This window comes from Odontomachus brunneus, unplaced genomic scaffold, assembly GCF_010583005.1.
Source record: "Odontomachus brunneus isolate Ranch 3 - 2012 unplaced genomic scaffold, Obru_v1 Obru_scaffold_009, whole genome shotgun sequence".
Classification (NCBI taxonomy): Eukaryota; Metazoa; Arthropoda; class Insecta; order Hymenoptera; family Formicidae; genus Odontomachus; species Odontomachus brunneus.
This window is the reverse complement of record NW_022639459.1, coordinates 3613940-3635614: the sequence shown is the minus strand read 5'-3', so window position 1 is coordinate 3635614 and position 21675 is coordinate 3613940. Positions and strand designations below refer to the sequence as shown.

General features: G+C 36.1%; 1 protein-coding gene across 1 annotated transcript; it reads left to right on the top strand.

The window, feature by feature from the left end:
* The first annotated feature begins 493 nt into the window (after positions 1-493).
* On the top strand, positions 494-19781 carry LOC116840215 (abhydrolase domain-containing protein 2). Its single transcript, XM_032806682.1, has 9 exons — positions 494-661; positions 2056-2183; positions 2437-2609; positions 15593-15765; positions 17848-18015; positions 18570-18756; positions 18863-19061; positions 19147-19297; positions 19380-19781. Exons 3-9 carry the CDS (start codon positions 2455-2457, stop codon positions 19547-19549), a joined length of 1203 nt encoding a protein of 400 aa, XP_032662573.1. The 5' UTR covers positions 494-661; positions 2056-2183; positions 2437-2454; the 3' UTR covers positions 19550-19781.
* Positions 19782-21675: the final 1894 nt, after the last annotated feature.

Below are 21675 nucleotides of genomic sequence, written 5' to 3'. Positions count from 1 at the left end.
ACATATACTACTCGGTTGGTGTAACCGATTCTTATAATGTTTTCACATACATGAATTTGAATTGACTCGGAGTCAATTAATAAAGTATTAAAGTGAAATATCCAAGTTTCTATTTTGTTTACCAAACCCTGTGATTGGCTAGTATAGATTTGTTATATATATAAGTAATTTATTATATATATTAAATGATGTCCCGGATCAATTAAAGTTGTTGCAAAATTTTGAAGCGTCCAATGGGTCCTATCTAATAGTCTGCGTGGATCGATCATGAATCTTTTTTATGAATTAGTGTAATTTCATGACAAGAAAAAATGTTCTGACAGGAAGAAAACTTGGAAATTTTCACATGCCGCAAGTTTACACCGAAAGAAAAAATATATCGTCTCCGACGCAGGCTTTGGCTCGAAACTCCATGAACGTCATGGATCGCCTTTCGTTGGCGCGCGACGACAGCGCGGCGCACCGGTATAACTTTTGCGGGCGCGTACAGATGTCAGTCGTCCGGCGAAGTTCGACATGAGTGGACGTGTATAGAGGCGTTCGATGTGATGCGTTCACCTGCGTTCACCGAACAAGCTTGACGTTCTGTGAAGTGAGCCGGTGACGCGTCTCTCGAACACGAGGTTGCCGGTCGCGGATCAGTCGCCTGCAGGATCATCCGGTGAGCTCAGTTTCTCCGTAGCGACAGCATTTCGTGTGCACCTCGCTTCGACTGTCCGTCCGTCTCCTCCTCGCCGGATCTCGTCCGTTCGATAATTCGGGAACCGAGGAATGCGAATAAAACGGTATTCGGCTTCACACTTCCGTGTTTTGCGGACGACAGGACGGTCAGTTTTGCTCTTATCGACAACTGTCGCGTGATAACAATACAAGCCGATCACTTCAGACACTATCTTCGTAGTAGTCACTCATCTACGAGATTAGCAATTCTGCTTGTGTTTCTAATCTAAACGTCGATTGTGACTCCGATTATAAGTTTGCTCCTCTCTATTACTATCGTCAATCATTAGCTTTGGCTTGTTTTTTTGAACTTAAAAGCTATAGATGAGGACGAAGATCGGCGAACAAGGTTAGTTTTGCGCCGGTGGGATTCATGCTTGACAATTATTTCGATTTAAGGAGCAAGGGATAGTACTCGTTAATATTATAATATCTAACTCTTCGAGATGTTGCATTGGATGACACAACTTCACGATTGAGTATGAATTCAGTTTCAGAGAGAAAAAATGAGTCCCGAATCCTTCTCAGTCTCTAAACAGCACAAGTCTTTGAAAGATATCTTTAAGACGACTTATTCTTCTTAGACGTATTTCGTCCGTGAAATCCGTGCTGTCAAAACTTCACGCAACAGAAAAAGCATACAAATATAAATTTCCATGTTCGTCAATGTTGTTCATTTTATGTTAACTTATTCCCGCGGTGCTGAGAACTCGCACGCACGATTTTCTTGGCGCGAATTAATCGTTTATGCGAATCAAAGTCCCAAGGCGCTTGATATTTTCGTCTGCGAGCGACTTATCGCAAGCACCGATGCGTAAGCACTTTTTTTGCAAACCTTTTATCAGACATACCGGTACTACAGGACGATGAAAAGATACGTGAAGTCGCAGAGTTCACTCATCAATCTCGATTCTCCTCGCGCGTCTTCCATACGCTTTTCGCGTCGTATGTGACAACTCTACGCGCGAGCCTGGAAACATGATGCCAGATCGATCTGTTTACGCTCGCCGCCGGCAACATCCCCTTCAAACGCACATTTGCGATCGTGCGAGCGATCCTTTTTCTTTTCCCGGCTTATTTGCACAGCTATTTTCCGGCGCGCACACACACACACACACACACACACATACCATACATATACACATCGTTCTATATTTCAAATATGACGAGAATCGACGTCGCGTCACGTCGCGGCTCCCGTATCAGACTACGGATTGAGTATTGCAATCGGACCAATGAAACGAAGCAGAACCAAGATTTAGATTGCCCGATTGTCCCAACCCTCTCAATCCATAGTCTGATACGGACGTAACGAGCTGCAAATTCTGCTTCCAGGTCACGCTGACAAACGTCGACCGCATGAATCAGTGCAGCCTCCAATCCATAGCCTTTTATCGCCCCGAAGAATCTGTGGAAGAGTATATAGACAGTAAAATCCACTTCGCCAGGGAGATCATAAAGAGGTAAAAGAGATACAGCGCGTTCGTCGCGATGACTTCCGAAGGCGGTGTGACTGGCGCCGTTAGAGAAGCGAGGAAATTCCTTAAGATGTGTCGAAATCATAAAGAATAGTACGAGTGTTAAATGTTGAAAATAGCACTGCCATTCTCAAGCAGATGCGCGCAAACAGCGGTCTTTAGGGACAAGAGAGAACTTGAGTAATTTCGGCAAGTTCGTTTCGGCGGAGGAGAAAAATGAAAGACCTTCCTGTTGCAGCTTAACGCGACGAGAAAAATGTCCACTGCGCTATTGGCCGTGTTCGCCGTGATCCTCTGCATTCTCTTCAGGATACTAAATGTGAACAGCTCGCCGCATAGACCTGTTCTCGTCTGCAAGGACCAGTTCTTCTTGTCGACAGTGCTGAAGATCGCACCGGTCCTCGCCGAACCGTGAGTCGATATGCATATACATTTGTACGTGTGAACTCGTCGAGTTGCTCCCAAAATAATGCTGATCGAAAGAACTATCGACACGTTCGAGAAATAAAAATCTCCCTAGATTCCGGAACGTGCATCCTCTGCCGGGCGAGTGAGGTTAGGTTGACGTTAAACGCCGGTCAGCGGTCCGGCAACAGCCATGAATAAGCGTGACGTTTATGCCATTTTGCTCAACGTGTCAACAATATTTTTTGATGGAATATTAACATCATCGTGACATGCTATGTGTAATGGAAGTGAATACACGAGGAAAGGCAATTCTTGCCTCTCAGATTGTGTGAGAAGCAGAAAATTGTATTTTGTGGGGAAAGCATAAACTGTATTTTATCGTTCTTATTCGTTTATTTACATGATACAATAAGAAAATGTAACGACACGAGGAGAGAAGGCTGAGCAATGTTCATCTGTGGCTATGAAATTTATGCTTTATCTTGTCAGACATAAACAGTGTTTAACTAATGCCAAATACAGTGCTTATGTGTAACAGATTCAAAAATAATTGTATTAAATTTATATTTTAAATTAATTTTAAATTTATATTTAGATATTATATTTGTGTAACTAACAAAAGAAATGTATTTTGTGCTTCTGGAAATAGGGAAGATAGGTATCTCGTTCCATATAGACAGTAAACCAACTAGTATCGAACACAATGCTTATATGTGAGAGATACTAAAATAATCATATTAAACATATTGTGATCATGTCAATAATGAAACATACACATTGTGTGCTTTTGAATAAGATATAAAATGACAATGAAAATATGGAGATATGATTTATTTGCGTAGCTGCTTATATGACAGCAAATACTCTCGTGCCACTGTGATTGCCTTTGAATAAGCATAATGGAGATTTTTATGCCAGTACTAGGGATATTCTAGATAATGAACTGTTATGGCAGCTTTTGTTTGAGATTGTTAGGAAATATTTGCATGGTGATTTACAAACATGTTATTTAAAGCGCTTGTTACAAGGAATGACACATTGTTACAGTAGTAAAATATAGCGTAGCAGAGTATAATCCTGTAATTGAAGATGAATTCTTTTATCACCTTGAAACTTTAAGCTGTTAATACGATAACATTAATTCCTACAATCCGGCACTTTCTACAAAGTGGCGCGACAACAATTTTGTGAAATACTGCTTCACTTCTTCTTTTAATTATTATTATCATTATTATCATCCCCCTTTTTTATAGAAATTAGTAAAGAGAAAGCAACACGAATATAAAAAGAAAGTTTTTCTATGATTAAATAAGAAAAAATTTATTTGAAAAAATAATTACCGTAAATTGGAATAATTTTGGCCCAATCAGAGTAACTTTAGCCGAGAGTCGGGAAATGTTTATTTTCGATATAGTAGCTGTATATATTGCTTGATTCAGTTAATTTTGAAACTGTCGCATCAAATATTCTCTAATACATATTCGAAAAATATATATTAAGATTTCTTTGTTCTCACTGCGGTCATTTTGATTAATAATATCATAAGTGAAAAAAACGTATGCCCAAAGTTCTGACAGAATACATCGAAGTAGAAAAGGATATGTCAATGAAATAATACTTGCGATCAATTCAGTACATTTGTAAAATATTCTTCCTTTTATTCTGACGATTATTAAATGGATTATAAAATTAACGTGACAAAGTCCTGAAGAAAGATTAAAAAGAAAGATTGCGTGTCACGTTAATTTTAAAATCATTTATTGATTATTAGAGCAAGAGGGAAATTTTCAAAATATTTTACAGATGCGCTCAATCAACCTCAAGGATCATTTTATGGATATTTTATGGATATCTTTTCGTTATTTTAGCATATTTTGCAAGAATTTTGAGCATGTGTTTTCCGCTTTTTTCGCTTCTGACGTCATCGATCAAAAGTTCAGTGGCGAAGAGACGGAAATCTAAATACAATAAAAAAAATAAGTCGAGATAATCAAATCTGCATTACAAAATATCAAACCTTTAATCCAAGGAACTGCATTTCCGTTAAACTTTGCTGTACATTTTGCAATATGATATACTGAGGAAAAATACTTGAAAATTTCTTCGTAAGATATAAAGTTTATCTCTGTGAAACTTTCTATCGCAAAGTATTTTTCCTTAATATATCATATGACAAACTTTAATGGAAATGCAGTCCCTCGAATATTAAAAGTCTGACATCTTGTTATGCAAGTTTGATTATCTCGATTTATTTTTAACACCGCGCGCGATTCAGTCGCAATGCACTCCAAGGGAGAATTCGGAGCGGGGCGTTAACTCTCGGTACATATTCCAACGGAATTTTTCTGTTTCTGTCGCGCGTGTTTTATTACCGTGTATAGAATACCATGATCGGCAGAACTTCCGCGTCACGAAAGAAACGTAAGCACCGTTGGTCGGTGCTTCTATCGTTGCATACGCTAGAAGGAATGCGTCGTGTGTCTCGCTCGCGATTCGTGTATCAAAAATGTTTATCCGGCACGGCGAAATTGCGCTCTGATTGTACGATGCCAACGGAGCAAGCAAATTTATGTTACATTTTTAACGTAATTATATAACACGCTCCCATTAAACTAGCCAATGATTTCAATGAGTTCATTAATTCTTTCTTTTTTATTTTAATTGTCGGACAAAATATGGACGATCGGGAGCAACCGAGATAAGAAAGCTAAATCGAAACTGCAATTTGTAACGCATGAAGAAAGAAGCTGAGGTGAAACATTCAATTATTGACATCTCCCTTAGTTATTAGCAGAGTAGAAAAACCTGGCCGTTCTTTCGACCAGCGGCGATCATTTACAATTTTAATTGTAGAGTTTCCTTTCGAAATCATGGAATGCAAACAAGAAGTTTAACTGCAATGCTGGTCGCAAGAAAAACCAGGTTTTACAGAGTTTACTATTGAGAAGAATCTGGAACTAGACCGCAAAACGTTTGGTTATATCGTATTTATAAATAATAAATATTCTTAACTAAATATTCTTGATTATATATATACACACACACACATACACACATATATATATATATATATATATATATATATATATATATATATATATATACATGCATACATTATACATACATACACACACACACATAACGAGTTAATTTGAAATACTTCTGTAAAGCTTGATCTACAATGTGTTATTTGCTTCGTGTTTTTTTTCTTTATCTCTTTCTGACTCAAATCTTAAAACCTGATCTACAATGTTCTCTTTATGTTCTGTTTCTTGTCTTCTGTCTTTTTCTGGCTTAAAGCTTAAAATTTGAGTCAGAAAGAGATAAAGAGAAAAAAACAGAAAGCAAAGAATACATTATATCAAGCGTTAAGCTTTAAGCTTGTTCTACAATATGTTCTTTGCTTCCTACTTTTTTTTCTTTACCTCTTTCTAACTCAAACCTTAAGCTTTTTAAGCCAGAAAAAGACAGAAGACAAGAAACAAAATGCAAAAAGCATATTGTAGATCAGGCTTAAGTCTTAAACTAAAAAAAAACAAGAAACAGGAAGCAAAAAGCACATTGTAGACTAGGCTTTATGATACTAACAAGTAAACCTACCAAAAAATACACTCCGATTTCTTTCTAATTTGACACAAATGTAGAAGTACAAAAAATATTTTTAGATCATATTTTTTTATTTTAACTCATTTTGAGTTTCATGGGCAGTTTATAGCTTTTTAATGGTCTTACTCTTATCAACAAGTACAACAAAAATGCATAAGAAATAAAATTAAATACAAGATATAGTTAAATAATTTTAACAAAATCGGCATAACTGAGACACGAATCATTCTAAATTTCTTTAACCGAGATTCCAACCGAAATATTTTAAATCTGTGCTAAATTAGTCAAAAATGGTTCGAATCTCGGCCAAACCGAGAAATTATTTATTTAAAAATAAATAATTTTTTTCAACTTTTTAAATGTTTTGTTTAAACATTTTATTATTTATATAAATAATTTTACACATTTGATTTCATATTCATAATCAACAAACCAAAAACGCCTATATCTTGTATTCAATTTGATTTCTTATATATTTTTGTTGCACTTGTTGATGATAAGAGTGAGAACATTAAAAAGCTACAAACTGCTCGTGAAACTCAAAGTGGACCAAAATGAAAAAAATATGACCTAAATATTTTTTTATATTTCTATATTTGTGTCAAATTAGAAAGAAATCGGAGTGTAACTTTTTGGTAAGTTTACTTGTAAGACGCGCGTGCATAAGCTCTCAGTGACTTCCTCGACTTGAGTTGATTTTTGCAGAGTGTCAATATTATAAGTTATAAGGAAACGGTTTTTTTTTTTACATTCTCTGATAGGCAAATTAAGACTATATAGAAAAATGATTATTACTACGTTTTTCTCATAAAAAACTGAAGTGAATAGGATATATGCGAATAAAAATCGCTTTGGTCGTGTCGCTAGTGTTTATTGTAGATACCTACAATTGAGTGTTTCGTCTTGTTTCGTATAAAACGTGCGATAATAAAAACCTGATTTTTCTTCCGATCAACATTGCAAGTTAAGCTGCATTGTAATAATTGCAGTTAAGCTTCTGGCCTGCACTCCATGATCTCGAAAAAGAACCTCACAACTACGATTACTAGACTAAGAATATTAGATTACTAAATAACAATAAAGCTTAATTTACAATGTGTTCTTTGCTTCCTGTTTCTTAATTTCTATCTTTTTCTAATTAAAAGCTTTAGTTTTAAGTCAGAAAGAAGTAAAAAGAGAAAAACAGAAAGCAAAAAACACATTGTAGATCTGGACTAACTAGATCTGGATTAACATTTTGTATCCGTCGAATTATTGATAACAGCGTAAACAAAATCTATGTCGTGTTTTAACATTTTTGCACGAGACGTTTCATGCATTTCGATATATAACGAGATACAATTCTACTTCTCTATAGGAATAAAATAGCAATGTCAAGTAAACATGATTTATGATTACAATTGCAATTTTCATTTTTGTTATCGCGATAGCCGGCTCGTTGAATATAGATAATACATCATGGACGATTACGTCGTCAAGCTCATGATAATTATCATGAGTCATATTTGTATTTTTGTCTACCGCGTGATTTTCCGTCGTCCCGCGACTAGACACGTGTCCGCTCCATTTGTAAATGATCGACTGTGTGAAAGCGAAGTGATTAATTAGAAATTCCGCTGCGTGACGCTGACGCCATGGAATAATCTCGATCGGAATTTCAAGCGAAACATTCACCATAAACATTCAACCATCGGCTGGACAACTACATTGCTAATTACGATTCCTTTCCTCTCTCAATCGCATCGCGTGAAAGCGCTTAAGAAAGCGGAAACATGTAACAATCCGAAGCATTGTCTCATACAGAAGAATAACTGCTGCAGTGAGTGCTGCTCGCCCATATCACTCGAGGCGTGCACACTTAATTGAAGGTGTAACCACATGACTCATCATGCGTTCTGCGCTCAGAACCGATATCAGTTTCGTCGAATTCGTTTATCGATGCTATAACAATGTGAAAAAGTATCTCGCGTTTAACACTCTAAGGTGCACTCTGAAGTGCGAAGGAACAGCGTATTCCTCACTGAAATGCTTTATTCATAACTGCTATTTCTCTGGTTCAGTTATAAGCATAATACTGTAAATGAAATCTCGTTGTGAAAAGATCAACCAGCGAATCTCTCCATTGTTGTTGTATTTCGCGATATATTTTATTTAATAACGTTGGCAACATTGATAGGAGTGGCTTGAATCCTCAGTAGTTTTCAGCTAAGTTTTCGTTTTGGTCCCCTCAAGAGGTCGTTACTCTTTTCCCATCTCATGGACTCCCGCAGTTCGCAGATGAATAGCAGCAGGTCCGGCTTATATTAATATATTCGTAACTTTGAAGCTTCGACATTTACGTAAATCTATTGTGATCATTTAATCATTGTAATTTTTGTGACAATCAACTTTTGTTTAGTCAAACATTCATTTTTGTCACTTCTATTTTAGAAGAAGAGAAGAAAATTTACAAATCTAAAAATTCAAGTTTGCAAGTCTGAGAATTGTGATGTTTTGCTTATATAATAATTGTTGGGCTTTTTTAATCGATAAAATTGATATGATTAGTCTTCATTATTTGGTCACGGCGAAAAAAATTTGGTGGCAGGAACTGACGGAATTGTCGAAAAAACTGTGAGATACAATCATATACCCTAACTTATGATTAGCGTCCCAGATATCAAGTCTTGTCAAGCATTGCCGGGTTAACATCCTTTTTTTATAGTTGCTATTCAGAATTATGGATTTTATTTCTCACCAAATAGTCTGGTCAATGTACTCAGCTTTCAGATGAATCAACTTTGTTTTTGTGTAGTTTTTGTCGTAGCCGATTTTTTAGTAAATTTTTTATAAAGTTATTAACATTCAGAGAGAATTTTAACGGGTCGATTTTTCGTCGAAACTTAAGAGAATACATGGAGAAAAAAGATTGAATGAACATAATGGTACAACTGAATACGTTTCACAATTGAAAGAAATAGAATATATCTGGTTTGTAAGAACCGGATTTGATTCATAAAAAGCAGAAGTTTTCCTTTTCGTTCAACTAAAACATATTCAGTTGTGTCACATTGTCATGTTAATTCCAGCAGTTTTTTCTCCAAGTAGGTATCGGTTTTGCAATGTCTGCAGTCGTCGAAAAGTGTACTGGTTTCAAAGCCCACTTTACGCACGCAACGCGATGAGTAATCGATCGCTCGATCTCACGGTGCAGGGGCTTCCTGCAGTTCATTGAGATAATCTGAAGTTTTCTGACCATCGTCACCTGTTGGCTTTGCGCTCTTGCTAGCTTCCTTTGCTAAATAGCGTTTTTAAAACAAGTCGGAGTCGAATCCGGGATTAAAAATTATAGATTCCACTATGTCATCGTGCTCGTGACTTCCAGTTCGAGCTCGTCCGTAATTAATTCATCTTGCCTTACGCAAAAAGATATTTTACTGATCCAGATAGAGTTTTAAATGTGTCGCGATTAAAATTTCTCTCTGTTTTTTGTATCTATTAAAAAACTGTCTATGGTAGGTAGAATTTACAACAGCAACAATATCTACAGGCAAATTAAGGTGAATATAAGAATTATATTCGTTTGTCTCTCATTGCTAATTATTTTGTCTACTACACAGTCACTTTCATAAGAAGCAAAATTAGCCTCCTTCCAGATGGGCGATAGAAAGAGTTTCTTGCTCAATTTTATAAATTATAGTTCGGATGTAATTATGTCTCTATGTTATCTATATAAGTTGAATATATGATATATGTGATATCGCAGTTGCTAGTCGTTTTCCATCTTGGCTAATTTCTCGTCTCGTCTCGCGAGCGAAAAAACACCACGAAAACAAACGACTTCTCTCCGTCACTCCCTCTACCGCTGTCCTCTCTCTAACGACTCATATCGCGACTGGCAACGTCGTTCCTGTATCATTAACATGATTGATTTTTTTGTTTCACGAGCGCAAGTTTTTGTATTTCCACCATCGACATCACAGAAAGAATAAGAAATGCGGAGATGAAGCCATTGCCAACAGCTACGTGCGTGTTGGTTCCCATATTTCACCTGGCAAACCGGCGGTCTCTAAATCTCCAGCAGTTCCACGTGCGCGGAAACAAAAAAATTAATCGCAGACCAGCCGAGAAGTCACGCGAGCCTGTATTAAGGGATTCAACGCGGCATGAGGTCGGCTAAGGTTAAAACGGTCGAGTCGTACATTGAAGTTGCGCGTGAATGCTTACATATGTCGAGTAGAAATTCATAATCCAGTCGAATTAGCATCAACCTTTTGGTGGCAACGTTGTTAGTCCCGCTAGTGCTTCTCGATAACGCATTTTCATACGGCTAATATATTTCAATTACGAACACTTGACCGAAATACCGAAGGAATGAATCGTTGGGATATAGACTGCATGGAAATTGCAGGTAACACTCCTCAAAAATAGGAAGCGCACCTGCACGAACGACGCAATAACGTCCAGCAAACGCGGATAGCTCCCAGGCGTTCTGATCGATAATACCAACCATGACCGTGACTTTGAGACGCGCGAATCGCACATTGCGACCTACCTAACGCGAGTTTACCTATTTAATAAATGCGATTGTATAGACCGATAAAAGGAAGGACACGCGGACGTTCTCGCGGCACTTACATCGAAGTATCTTCGTCGAGGTAACGGGATATCGGCCGTCGCGATAACAGAAGTAAAAGCCGAAGTTCACTAAAATTTATCGTCCGCGTTGTATCGTATTGCTTCTGTACCAACTTGCTCATTCATCACTTCATCATTCTTCAAAGAGTCGACCAACTAACCAGCTTATCTAACATTTTATTTTTTTTTTATACTTGAGATATCTCTTAAAAAATGGAAAACGGAGAAGCCGAGGAATTGAATATTGTTGCTTCGATTTCACAGCTCGCTTTTCTTCTTGTAAAACTTTTGAAGATACCTTCTCAGGTATTTCTTCTCGAAGAATTGCGAAATAAGACAATTAAAAATATAGTTTAATTGTTTAATGATTAACATATCAAGTGTTATAAATTAATTCAATGCTTTTTCTTAGAAAAATCCAAATCTATTTACAAAAAGGGAATATTATATTTTCAAATATCAAAATTATCTCCATTATTCTTAATAACTTTACGCTGTCTTTCGGACAATTGCTGAATTCTATCTCAATAAAAGCTGGGCAGTTTCAACAGAATTCTCTCTCTGTGCAACATTTAAAATTTGTCTAAAGTATACATCTGACGGATGATGCTGTAACGATCGAAACAGATGGTAATCTGAAAAGGCGAAGTCTGGCAAATAAGCCGCGTGACGGAGATCTTCCCGCACAGCCTAAAAATTAAAGATGATCTTTTCCATTCCTTTTGCTGTCTGCAATCGAGCGTTATCATGCTGAAAATAATTTTTTGGTTTCTTTATTTAATAATCTGTCTTTTATTCTCTAATCCACCGCAAGTTATTGTTGGTAGCCGCATTTCAACAACTTTAGCGACATTTTATCTCAATTTAGATATACCTCAATTGAGATAAAAAACGTGTAGCGTTACGAATATTTAATTATTTACTATTACATAAATCAGGAAGTAAAATCTCCTGATTACAAAAGAAAACAGATAAATATAAATGTAATAGGATAAAGCAGAGTCGTATAAGGTAAAGAGAATTAGAGCGAGAAAAAGTCAATTCAGTGAAATACATAACTTAGAATATTTATATTGTTAGCGACACAGTTGCATTTATTAACATTTCTTGCAGTTTTTACATTACTGTTAATCATCCCGTCATTTTATGGGGCGTTTTGTGAAAGATATTGATGACATGTCAAATCTCTGTACACAATTGCGTGGTAAAAAATATCTCAATAATATTTAATTGATTTGAAGTGATATTTAGAAACACAAAATTAGAAGCATCAAATTAATTTATACACCCAGTACATTGTTCCTGTGATCAATAACTCGCCGCCTTATTGGTACGGATTGTTTCGTTCTATTTGCGAAAACCTTAGCGTGCCGCGTCGCGGGAAAAAGACATTGCAGGTTGAAGGTTCCCATCGGTTTTATCGTCGCATCGACGAAAAAACGGAGTAATAACCGTGACGGAAAACGATCGTTATAGAAAGAGTAGAGCTCTTTCTACGTCTTTGGCAGTTTAGTATAGCCTGGTATAGTTTACCCTACTTTTCCTTATAGTGTCTAATTCGCGCGATGACTTCGCGATGACTTCGCGTCACAAGCGGTACGTATTGACACGTTTCTCCTTGCACAATTACAATGGCATATTGCGACGTTTTATCGGCTGTGACTGCACGTAACTTTGCGCCAACTCATTGCATGGGAGAAGAACTTTACTTCTGCCTGTAATTCGCGAGAGCGCGGAGACGTCTTTTCTCCTCTCTCTTTCTCTCTCTTTCTCTCTCTCTCTCTCTCTCTCTCTCTCTCTCTCTCTCTCGTCTCGTTACTCCCAAGCCGCTAAGAAAAGCAGATTGGATAGAAAGTACGATAGAGCGTAAAGTAGAAAAGAAACTTAAAAAGCGGGAGACTCATTAGGTGAATTAAGTTTGGTATTTTGTGCTGTTCTCGCGGGAGCAGGGAAAACGTGGCATTAAGAAACGTATCGGGAGGCTGGAAAATGCTACTCTTCGAGTTATCCGCCAAGTCGCGGAGCACTTCGGAGCATAATGTCTAGTCGAATGTGGTACACGTAATAGCGAGGCATAAATTTCCATATGTAGCAGAGCATTATCATCATCATCATCATCCGCTTCGGAAACTTTTATTATCTTCTTTCGACTCATCCAGAATTTGTCTCTCCTCGTGTTGAAAAGTTGCACGGAAGATGCAATTTTTAGCAAAGATAGCATCTCTCGTATTCAAATGCACTTTCTCAGATGAAGATCTAATACATATCTTTTGCAAGCAAAAGCGAGCCACGTTTTCCGCGAGCAGTCTTTGTTCCGAGCGATCGATATCGCGTTGCCGTATTCTATCGATCCGTTGTCATGCAACTTCATATATTTCTCTCATTAAAATGTAACACAGTCACACAGACGCTTGATGCGATCTCTTGCACACGCGATATTGGATTAATAATACATATTGCCAAATATCAAATTAATAATCAATAATTAATAATTAATATTATTAATTATAATATGATATAAAGGATATAATATATAGGGTGTAAAGTTTATTCACAGACATGACTCTGTTTTATATAAACAAACTTTATTTTACAGAAATAAACTTGATATTTCACAAGTAAATTTTCAAATATTTTGTTCTCTCAACGTATGTTTTTACCACGAATTTCATTTTGCAACTTTCCTCTTTGGCTTTTGTAAAACTTTCAAAACAATTCCGGTTTCGGTCGAAATTGAAAAAAAATATTAAATATTTGTATTCGGTTTCAAAACAGGTTTCAGTTTTGTTTGTTTCCGAAACTGAAAAAGCCGGTTTTGGTCAGACACTAATAGATATATATAGTCAATCGAATTAATAATATAAATTCCTAAATGTCTGTTCTTTGGAATTTATAATCGCATGAACTTACATATGACTGTAATTGATATTTGAATAAAAACTGAACAATAGTCGATACCGTGGCAATTTTTTGCGACTTACGAACGATGAAGGTCGCCAGAAGCGGGAAGAGAAATTCGGTCAAACAGTTTTTGGTACGTAAAATTACACGATCCATCAATGAGTTAGAAATTGTTGTAAATTTATAACTATCATAAATATTTATTATTTTGCAACATGTTTGCGCGGCTAACGACCGCGGTTTTACAATACTGTATGCTGATGGATGCTGATGGATGTAAATTTTAACGGAGGACGCGCTGATTTATGTAATTGTAAGAAACAAAGCGTTTTCGTCGAACATCGAGACTAGTGCGAAGACTTTTTCGTGCCGTGATAATAAAGCGTTCTTTTCGCATGTTTGTTTCGCTCAACACGCCAAGCCATGCTCCACTGATCCACTGCGACTTCTTGTAATACTCTATAAACAAGTTTAACGATGCGACGCATTGTTCGATTTCGCTTTTCACCGTTTTGCATCGCTTGAGTTCCGAGAAATGCAATGTACGGTATATTACGCAGTATGGAAATTTTTCCATCTGGCAAATAATCACACGAATCAAAATTTTCCCCCAATTAGTTTATCGTAACTTGAAAAAGTGAGATTTTGAATTTTTACGTCGTTCATGTTGCGTTTCATAAATTTTATTTACTTCCAATGCTTAAGTTAAATTCTTTAAAGTTACACATAAGAGGATAACTTCATGCAAAAATAATTGTCGTGTGTTTTATTCTGGGATAAAGTGAGATATTTCTTATTGTGTAACTTATGAGATTAAAATTTTATTGTTACGTTTAATGTGTTAAGATTCCTGAGTATTCGCCGCGGCTGTCTTGATTTAGGATGTTAAAAAGACACAAGAAGACACATATTTAAGGTCCTTGCAAAATATATGGAAATAAAAAGAAAGGTATCCAGAAAATGATTGTTGCTTGAGCAAATTAGCTTGAATTGCTTAAACAATAGTCTGAACACATTTCGCATACATCTTTCTATTTATCTACTATCAAACTGTCAAAATTGAGAAACATTATTTGCGCACTATTAACTGGCTTCAGTTGCGCACTAATAATATAATTAATAATATAATTAAGAATATTAAATAATAATAAATAATAACAATACTAATAATATAACTACTAGGCAAACTCGTCGATAGTGGCATGCTCTTAGATTCAGCTCAAATTAAGAATATACTCTAACGAATTCCAATTTTGACTATTTAGTAAGTTCCCAACTTCATTTGCGTCTAAACCGTTTCACAACCTACTACATATCATCTGAATTTATCTAGATACTTGTCAATCCCATGCAACGTAATTCACATATCGATTAGCAATATTAATAACCGCGTTAATTAATAATATTAACTCGGCATCAGTTTTCTAACAGGTGTTTGCTTTCATTTGGTCTCGTTGAATGCCACTCTAACGCTGTATAATCACAAAACAACCAAGTAGAAACGTGCTCGCAAGTGAAATCTGTGTTTTAGTTGTATTTGCAGAATACCAGGATGGAAATACACGCAAAATGACAGAACTCTCGTACACTTCCTCAAACGATCAATGCCCTCTTAAACGAAACGTGTCATGGACACTTTTCAAAAACGGTTTACTGTTAAAACACACGAATGCTCGTTCTAATTGTGTTTGTTCCGTCGCGATATTTCCGTGTAATTCGTCGACCTTAGGCGTTCGGCTATTGAAAAGCTAACGCCAGCGGAATAATATATAAATCGGAAACGCGTTAAAAAGCAAATGTAGTCTCTTAATAAATGATGGACAGTTTCGGTACAGACTAAAATGGTCCTTGACCCGTTTCAGGTACAAGCCGACGAGGTTGTGGGGTTTCAGTGGGCACGTACAGACCATCATCCACAGCGTCATAGGGCGCGTTCGGTGCCCTTGGCCCATTGGCGAACGCGTGTGCATCAGTCTTACGGATGAGACCACGCTCACGTACGATCTTTATCAACCGCTGACCCACGGCCATGAAGGTACTGTACATTGAGAAAAAAAGCGATTGGATTGACAAAATCGGCGGTCACCAGCCATCAAAGAAATAGTGGATCAATTCAACAAAATATAATGTTAATGCAACAATAAGTTACGTTGATATAGTGATTTCAACTTATTGTTGCATTAACATTGTATTTTGTTGAATTGATTCAATATTTCTTTGATTGTTGGTGACCGCCGATTTTGTCAATTCAACCGCTTTTTTCTCAGTGTATTATCATTCGTGAATTACAATTAATTTACTACTAAGCGGTTGGATTGATAAAATCGGCGGTCACCGGCTATCAAAAAAATATTGGATCAATTCAACAAAATATAATGTTAATGCAACAATAAGTTGCGTTGATATAGTGATTTCAACTTATGTAACTTATTGTTGCATTAACATTGTATTTTGTTAAATTGATCCAATATTTCTTTGATGACTGTCGATTTTATCAATTCAACCGCTTTTTTCTCAGTGTATCACTCGTGAATTACAATTACGCGATCCTCAAGAAAAAATGACTAAGCGCGAGTTCTTTGTAGCGATACACTTACTACTTGTAGAATAGAATGAAACTTTCTCTAAAAATTAGTCTCGGCTGTGTGTTCAATTGGAAATGTAGAGATCGGCCAATTAAAGCCCAGAAATCTGTCCTTACTGCGTCGATGAATCGAACTTTGAGATTGTCTGTATTATTGACATGTACATATGCTACCATCGTCATACACATGCGATGCACTGATCTCTCACTTCATACACAAGCTCGCCTTTACTTAAAATTTCTAATTCTACTTTAGGCTTCTGGGCATTCGCCGCGGCCATGTTCAATTATGACGTCAAAAATGACACGCTGAAAATTCTTGCGTGCCACTTTCAAATAAGATATTTGAATGATAGAACACTCGAGATCACTTGGGATTGCTTGAGATCGCTTGACATACTTGTAAAATACTCCAAAAACTTTTCCCTTGACAGTCAATAAATGGCCGCAAAATTAACGTGACAAAATCATGAGAAGAGGTAGGTTAAAGAAGAAAGTTGTGTGTCACGTTAATTTTACGGTAATTTATTGATTGTTAGAGCAAGAGGAAAGTGTTTGGACTATTTTACAGACGTGTCCGATCGATTGCAAGTGTCATTTTATAGGCATATCTTTTTATTTTAACGTATTTTGCAAGAATCTTAAGCATGCATTTTCTTGCTTCTGACGTCATCGGTCAAGAGTTCCGCGGCGAGAGACGAAAAGTCTTAACATATTCATTAAGAAACTTTTTAAGAAAGAAAGATTAAGAAAGAAAAAGTATTTCAAAAGTAAAGGATATTTATTCAATGGATACTAATAACATTTATTTAAATTTAAGTTCTTCTATTTAATAAAAGATTGCTTTCTTGAAAAACTAAAGTTTTAAAATATTTTCTTATTTTAGAAATATTTAGAGATGTTGCTTCTTGAAGTATTTCTGAAATATATTAGTACATAAGTATAAATATATTTTTAGAACACTGATTAAATATTTCTTTATTTCTCGAATTTTTTTCTCAAAATACTATATATGTGTGGGACAGCGATCATTTTTCTTTCTTAAAAAAACCAAGTTTATTTTACACAATTACATAAAAACAAATGCAATGTGATCTATGAGAAGAGTTCCCTAAATAAATTCGTAGTAGCGAACGTGTTAAAATCTATTTTTAAATTAACAACACGCCACGTTTTATTTATTAGTTATTTAGATTCTTATCAGCAGCAAAGCAAAACTGTGAAAATATGTATTATCAAGTTTAATGTCGTATATATAGAGAGATTATGCGCGGTTATATATAATTAAACGTTTATCATATGTACAAACAGACGCAATCCAAACCAGTCTCCAAAAGAATGAAAAGAAAAATAGCGAAAGAGCTTTATCATACTAGTGAACAATCAATTTTGTATATTATATTTACGTATTTCTTTCATAACGTCTTGAATGCACTCAGCGGTGAAGAATGACACGTCGAAGCCGAAAGAAGCGGCTTCGAGCTTTTGTGTGAAAATCGATGACTGCAAGTACACCGCACCACTGTTTTCCAGACGACATAACGATAGCCATCTGTCCCGGAATCGGGAACAGCTCGGAGAGTGTTTACATCAGGACGTTCGTGCATTTCGTGCAATGCCATGGTTATCGATGTGCGGTACTTAATCACGTCGGGGCCTTATCCAGTGTCAAGATCACAGCGCCAAGGATATTCTCTTACGGTACGTAACGATCGCGCGCGATGAGACGTGGTGTCGCCACGCCACCAAGAAAATCGATCGAGAAAAGTTGGCGGATAATAACCAGGTGTCTATACGCGAATAAAATAAGGAAAAAGATAAGGAAAGAAAAATAAAATGTTAAATAGTGTCGTAAACTTTCTGGGTTAAACTGTCGTGTAATATTTATTTGCATTCGTAAACGTGGACGACGCAAAATTCGTAAAGGTGGATGACGCAATTGATAAGATATTTTGCGAACAACGATAAAAACAATATATATCAATACGTACTTATCATCAAATTACCATTTTAGCATAATTTTATCTAATATTTGGAATTGACTTTACCTGTAATACTTGTTCGTGCTTATCGTAATTGGAGAACTCATTAGCCTTATTGTTTACTACTCAGGTCGTTTCGCGACCTTCTTCGTTTCTTTGTTTCGTTACAAATGTAAAACTTTTCTTAGACTTCCATTTTGAGGGAACAATTTGCATTCGAGTACACATGTATCTTGAATATTAAATAATATTGAATAAATGCTGTGCAAACAGGTCACACGGAAGATTATAATATGATGCTGCTGAGTTTGGTAGAGAAGCATCCCAACACCAAAATAGTTTGTATAGGATATAGTTTGGGCGGTAATATAGTGACAAAATATTTGGGAGAACGGCGTCCTAACAAATTGCCCAACATTATAGGAGGTATATCAATTTGCCAAGGATACAATGCTCTCGAGTAAGTATGAACGAATTCATTTTATACATTTTCTAATAATGAAAATGAATCAAGATAGGATAAAAGAGAAATACTTATATATATTAATACGCTGTACATATTTCAGAGGGACAAAGATTTTGTTAAATTGGCAGAACTTTAGACGTTTCTATCTCTATGTAATGACAGAGTCTATGAAAAATCTTATACTTAAACACAAAAACGTGCTTTTGTCAGAAGAAGTAAAACAGAGGTGTAACTTAAACGAGCGTGACATAATTTCAGCTGCGACGTTACCCGAACTGGATGAAGCGTATACGAGAAAGGTAGGTTGAATCATTTTGTCTTAAAAAAAAAAACGCATTAATCGTCGATGAATGTTATTTTCATAAGTGTTCTCTTGTGTTTCAGGTACATAATTTCAGATCCGTACAAGAATTGTACAAATGGAGCAGTTGTATCTTTTACCTGGATAATATCACAACGCCGATGGTATTCATCAATGCGTTAGACGATCCCATCGTGCCAGAAGTATTACTAAATCCAATTAAAGAACACGCGGGTGAGTATGTTGCTCACGTAATATATGTGCGAGTAAGACGATACGTAAGACTATATTAATATCGTGTTATTTTTATCTCCAGCAAATCGCCTAAATACGTTGTATGTGGAATTAGCGCATGGAGGTCATCTAGGTTTTTACGAAGGAGGTCTTCTATATCCAAATCCTATAACATGGCTGGATCGAACACTGGTGTCTCTTGTGGGATCTCTGACCCTAGCACACGCAGATAAGGCTTTGAAAACCTCTTAACCTAATTTGACTCGGTTAACGTACTCGTATTATTGGGCGTTGATCGCCATTGTATCACACATCATGATCTTCTAAGATCAGTCAGCACTGCACTTGACCCCGTTGGTTGTCCTTTTGGGCGACCAGAGTTATCTACAACGAGATGCATCCATGATGCAGAAGAAACGGCACATTGTAGTCTATATAAAAGAAAAAAAAAAAAACTGGTACAGACTTGTCACTTCACGATACGTGTATAGAGAGAGGGAATGAAAACAGAGAGAAAGAAAGAGAAAGATTGCATTTACTTTCGCAAACGATACAGTGGAAACAAGTGATAAACACGACTGTACAATAAAAGATGTTTGCTCACTGACGATAGGCAACTTCGCTAAATTAAAGGTAATTTTGGGACGCCAGCCAAATTGTTGCTCGCAACTCTTTATACATGAAATTACAGTTAGTAGAGTTTTCATTGCCGTACAACCTAGCGCAACAAAATTAGACAGCCTAATTTCCCGAAGAAAATGGAGAGAGACGAAGTGGATTTTTAATATTTTACCAAATATTGACGCTTCTTCCTCAGGGATCTTCTATAGAACGGTGGTTTGATAACAGGACCTTCAACGGTCGTTAACAGGTTGCTAGTGGTGCTCACTGTACAAGTGATTAATATTATGATATATACACAATAAGTGTGAGTTCAATGCAATACAGAAAATCTTGTGTATTCCCCACTAAGAACCTGTATTTATGTACAGAATGTGTATTCATATAAGCTATGTATCGATTTACTGTATTTATAAACGCGTCTCAATTACATTTTAGGATTATTAGCTTTATCGATATGGAAAATTCGCCACTGTACAAAAATCGTGTATACATCATTTAATCGGAGATTGGCAAAGTGGAAAATACCCGGTCGATTATGATGTTGGATTTGCGAAAAAATCTATTAAAATCAAATTTATCATTTCACAAATTTATAATTTGATAAGTGTATTCAAATGTACGTTATAAATTTTGTAAATAATACTTTTCTAGCTGGATTTGTAACGAATTATGCAAAACACTAAGTTCTGCAAATCCAACTTTATTATCGATTATTACGTTATATTTACGTATTGCGAGTGGAAAAGAGATTTCTCATACAATAGTCAAATATCACGTATTCGTACACGTTATCATGTAATAATCGATATGTATATAATGCAGAGATCAATCTGCATAATGTTGTATGCATCGCGCATCGAATCATTAGTAATACTAGAATCTCGCGAGTCAATTCGATTTAATTTATTCTTATTTCATATTGTTGTACGATATGTATAAACACAACGCATACATGATGCAATTAATGTGCGATATTTAATCCATTAATATTCCATATCATGATGTTCAAAATATTTCGCGTTCGTCCATGATGTATACCTATATAAATGGTAATCCCTGTGGGATATGATCGGTTAATCATGACATTCGAATGTTAAGATCAAGAGAATCTTGATCCATCTGGATGAGTTCATATTGATAAAGCTAATGCACGCGATGCGACGTGCAATAATTTCTCACGTTAGACAATATATTTTAAACAATAGATTAAATTCGCGCCGATCGCGTGACTTAACTGATATTTATTTGCTACTACTACGTTTTGATGGTAATGGTTTAAAAATGGCACTACCGGTGGTGACTGGCGCAATCTGAGACTGCACAGTCACGAGCGGAGATGGATATTTCTACTTAAACTATTTATACTGCGCGAAAGTGATTCAAGTAATCGAGTCGTAATTCGGCGGATTCAAAGTGAGTAGATTATTTTCGTGATGATTTACGCCAGCGAGTTATATGGTCCAATATCGGGGTAATGTAAGCATTTATATTCAGGACATTTAATCAAACATTCGAGCGGATTCGCTTTCTAACCACGTGAAAGCAATCATCGTACAGTAGGGTCGAAATTGTAAGGTATCGATCAACATGCAACACTTGCGATTTTTATTTGTATAATGCACGATCATAGGAGAGTAATGAGACAATAAGAGACACAAGGTACACGCAAACGGAATAATAACGCTATTTGTTCCATAAGCAAGACTTCTTCGCTTTTTTGAACATAAAATATTGATTTATTTTTTATGTTTTTG

Bases quoted from the DNA above. Each gene is read 5' to 3' on its own strand.
- LOC116840215 (XM_032806682.1), top strand. From the start codon at position 2,455: ATGTCCACTGCGCTATTGGCCGTGTTCGCCGTGATCCTCTGCATTCTC. The intron at 2,610-15,592 runs GTGAGTCGATAT...GACCCGTTTCAG, and splicing joins GCACCGGTCCTCGCCGAACC to GTACAAGCCGACGAGGTTGT. The intron at 19,062-19,146 runs GTAGGTTGAATC...CTTGTGTTTCAG, and splicing joins ATGAAGCGTATACGAGAAAG to GTACATAATTTCAGATCCGT.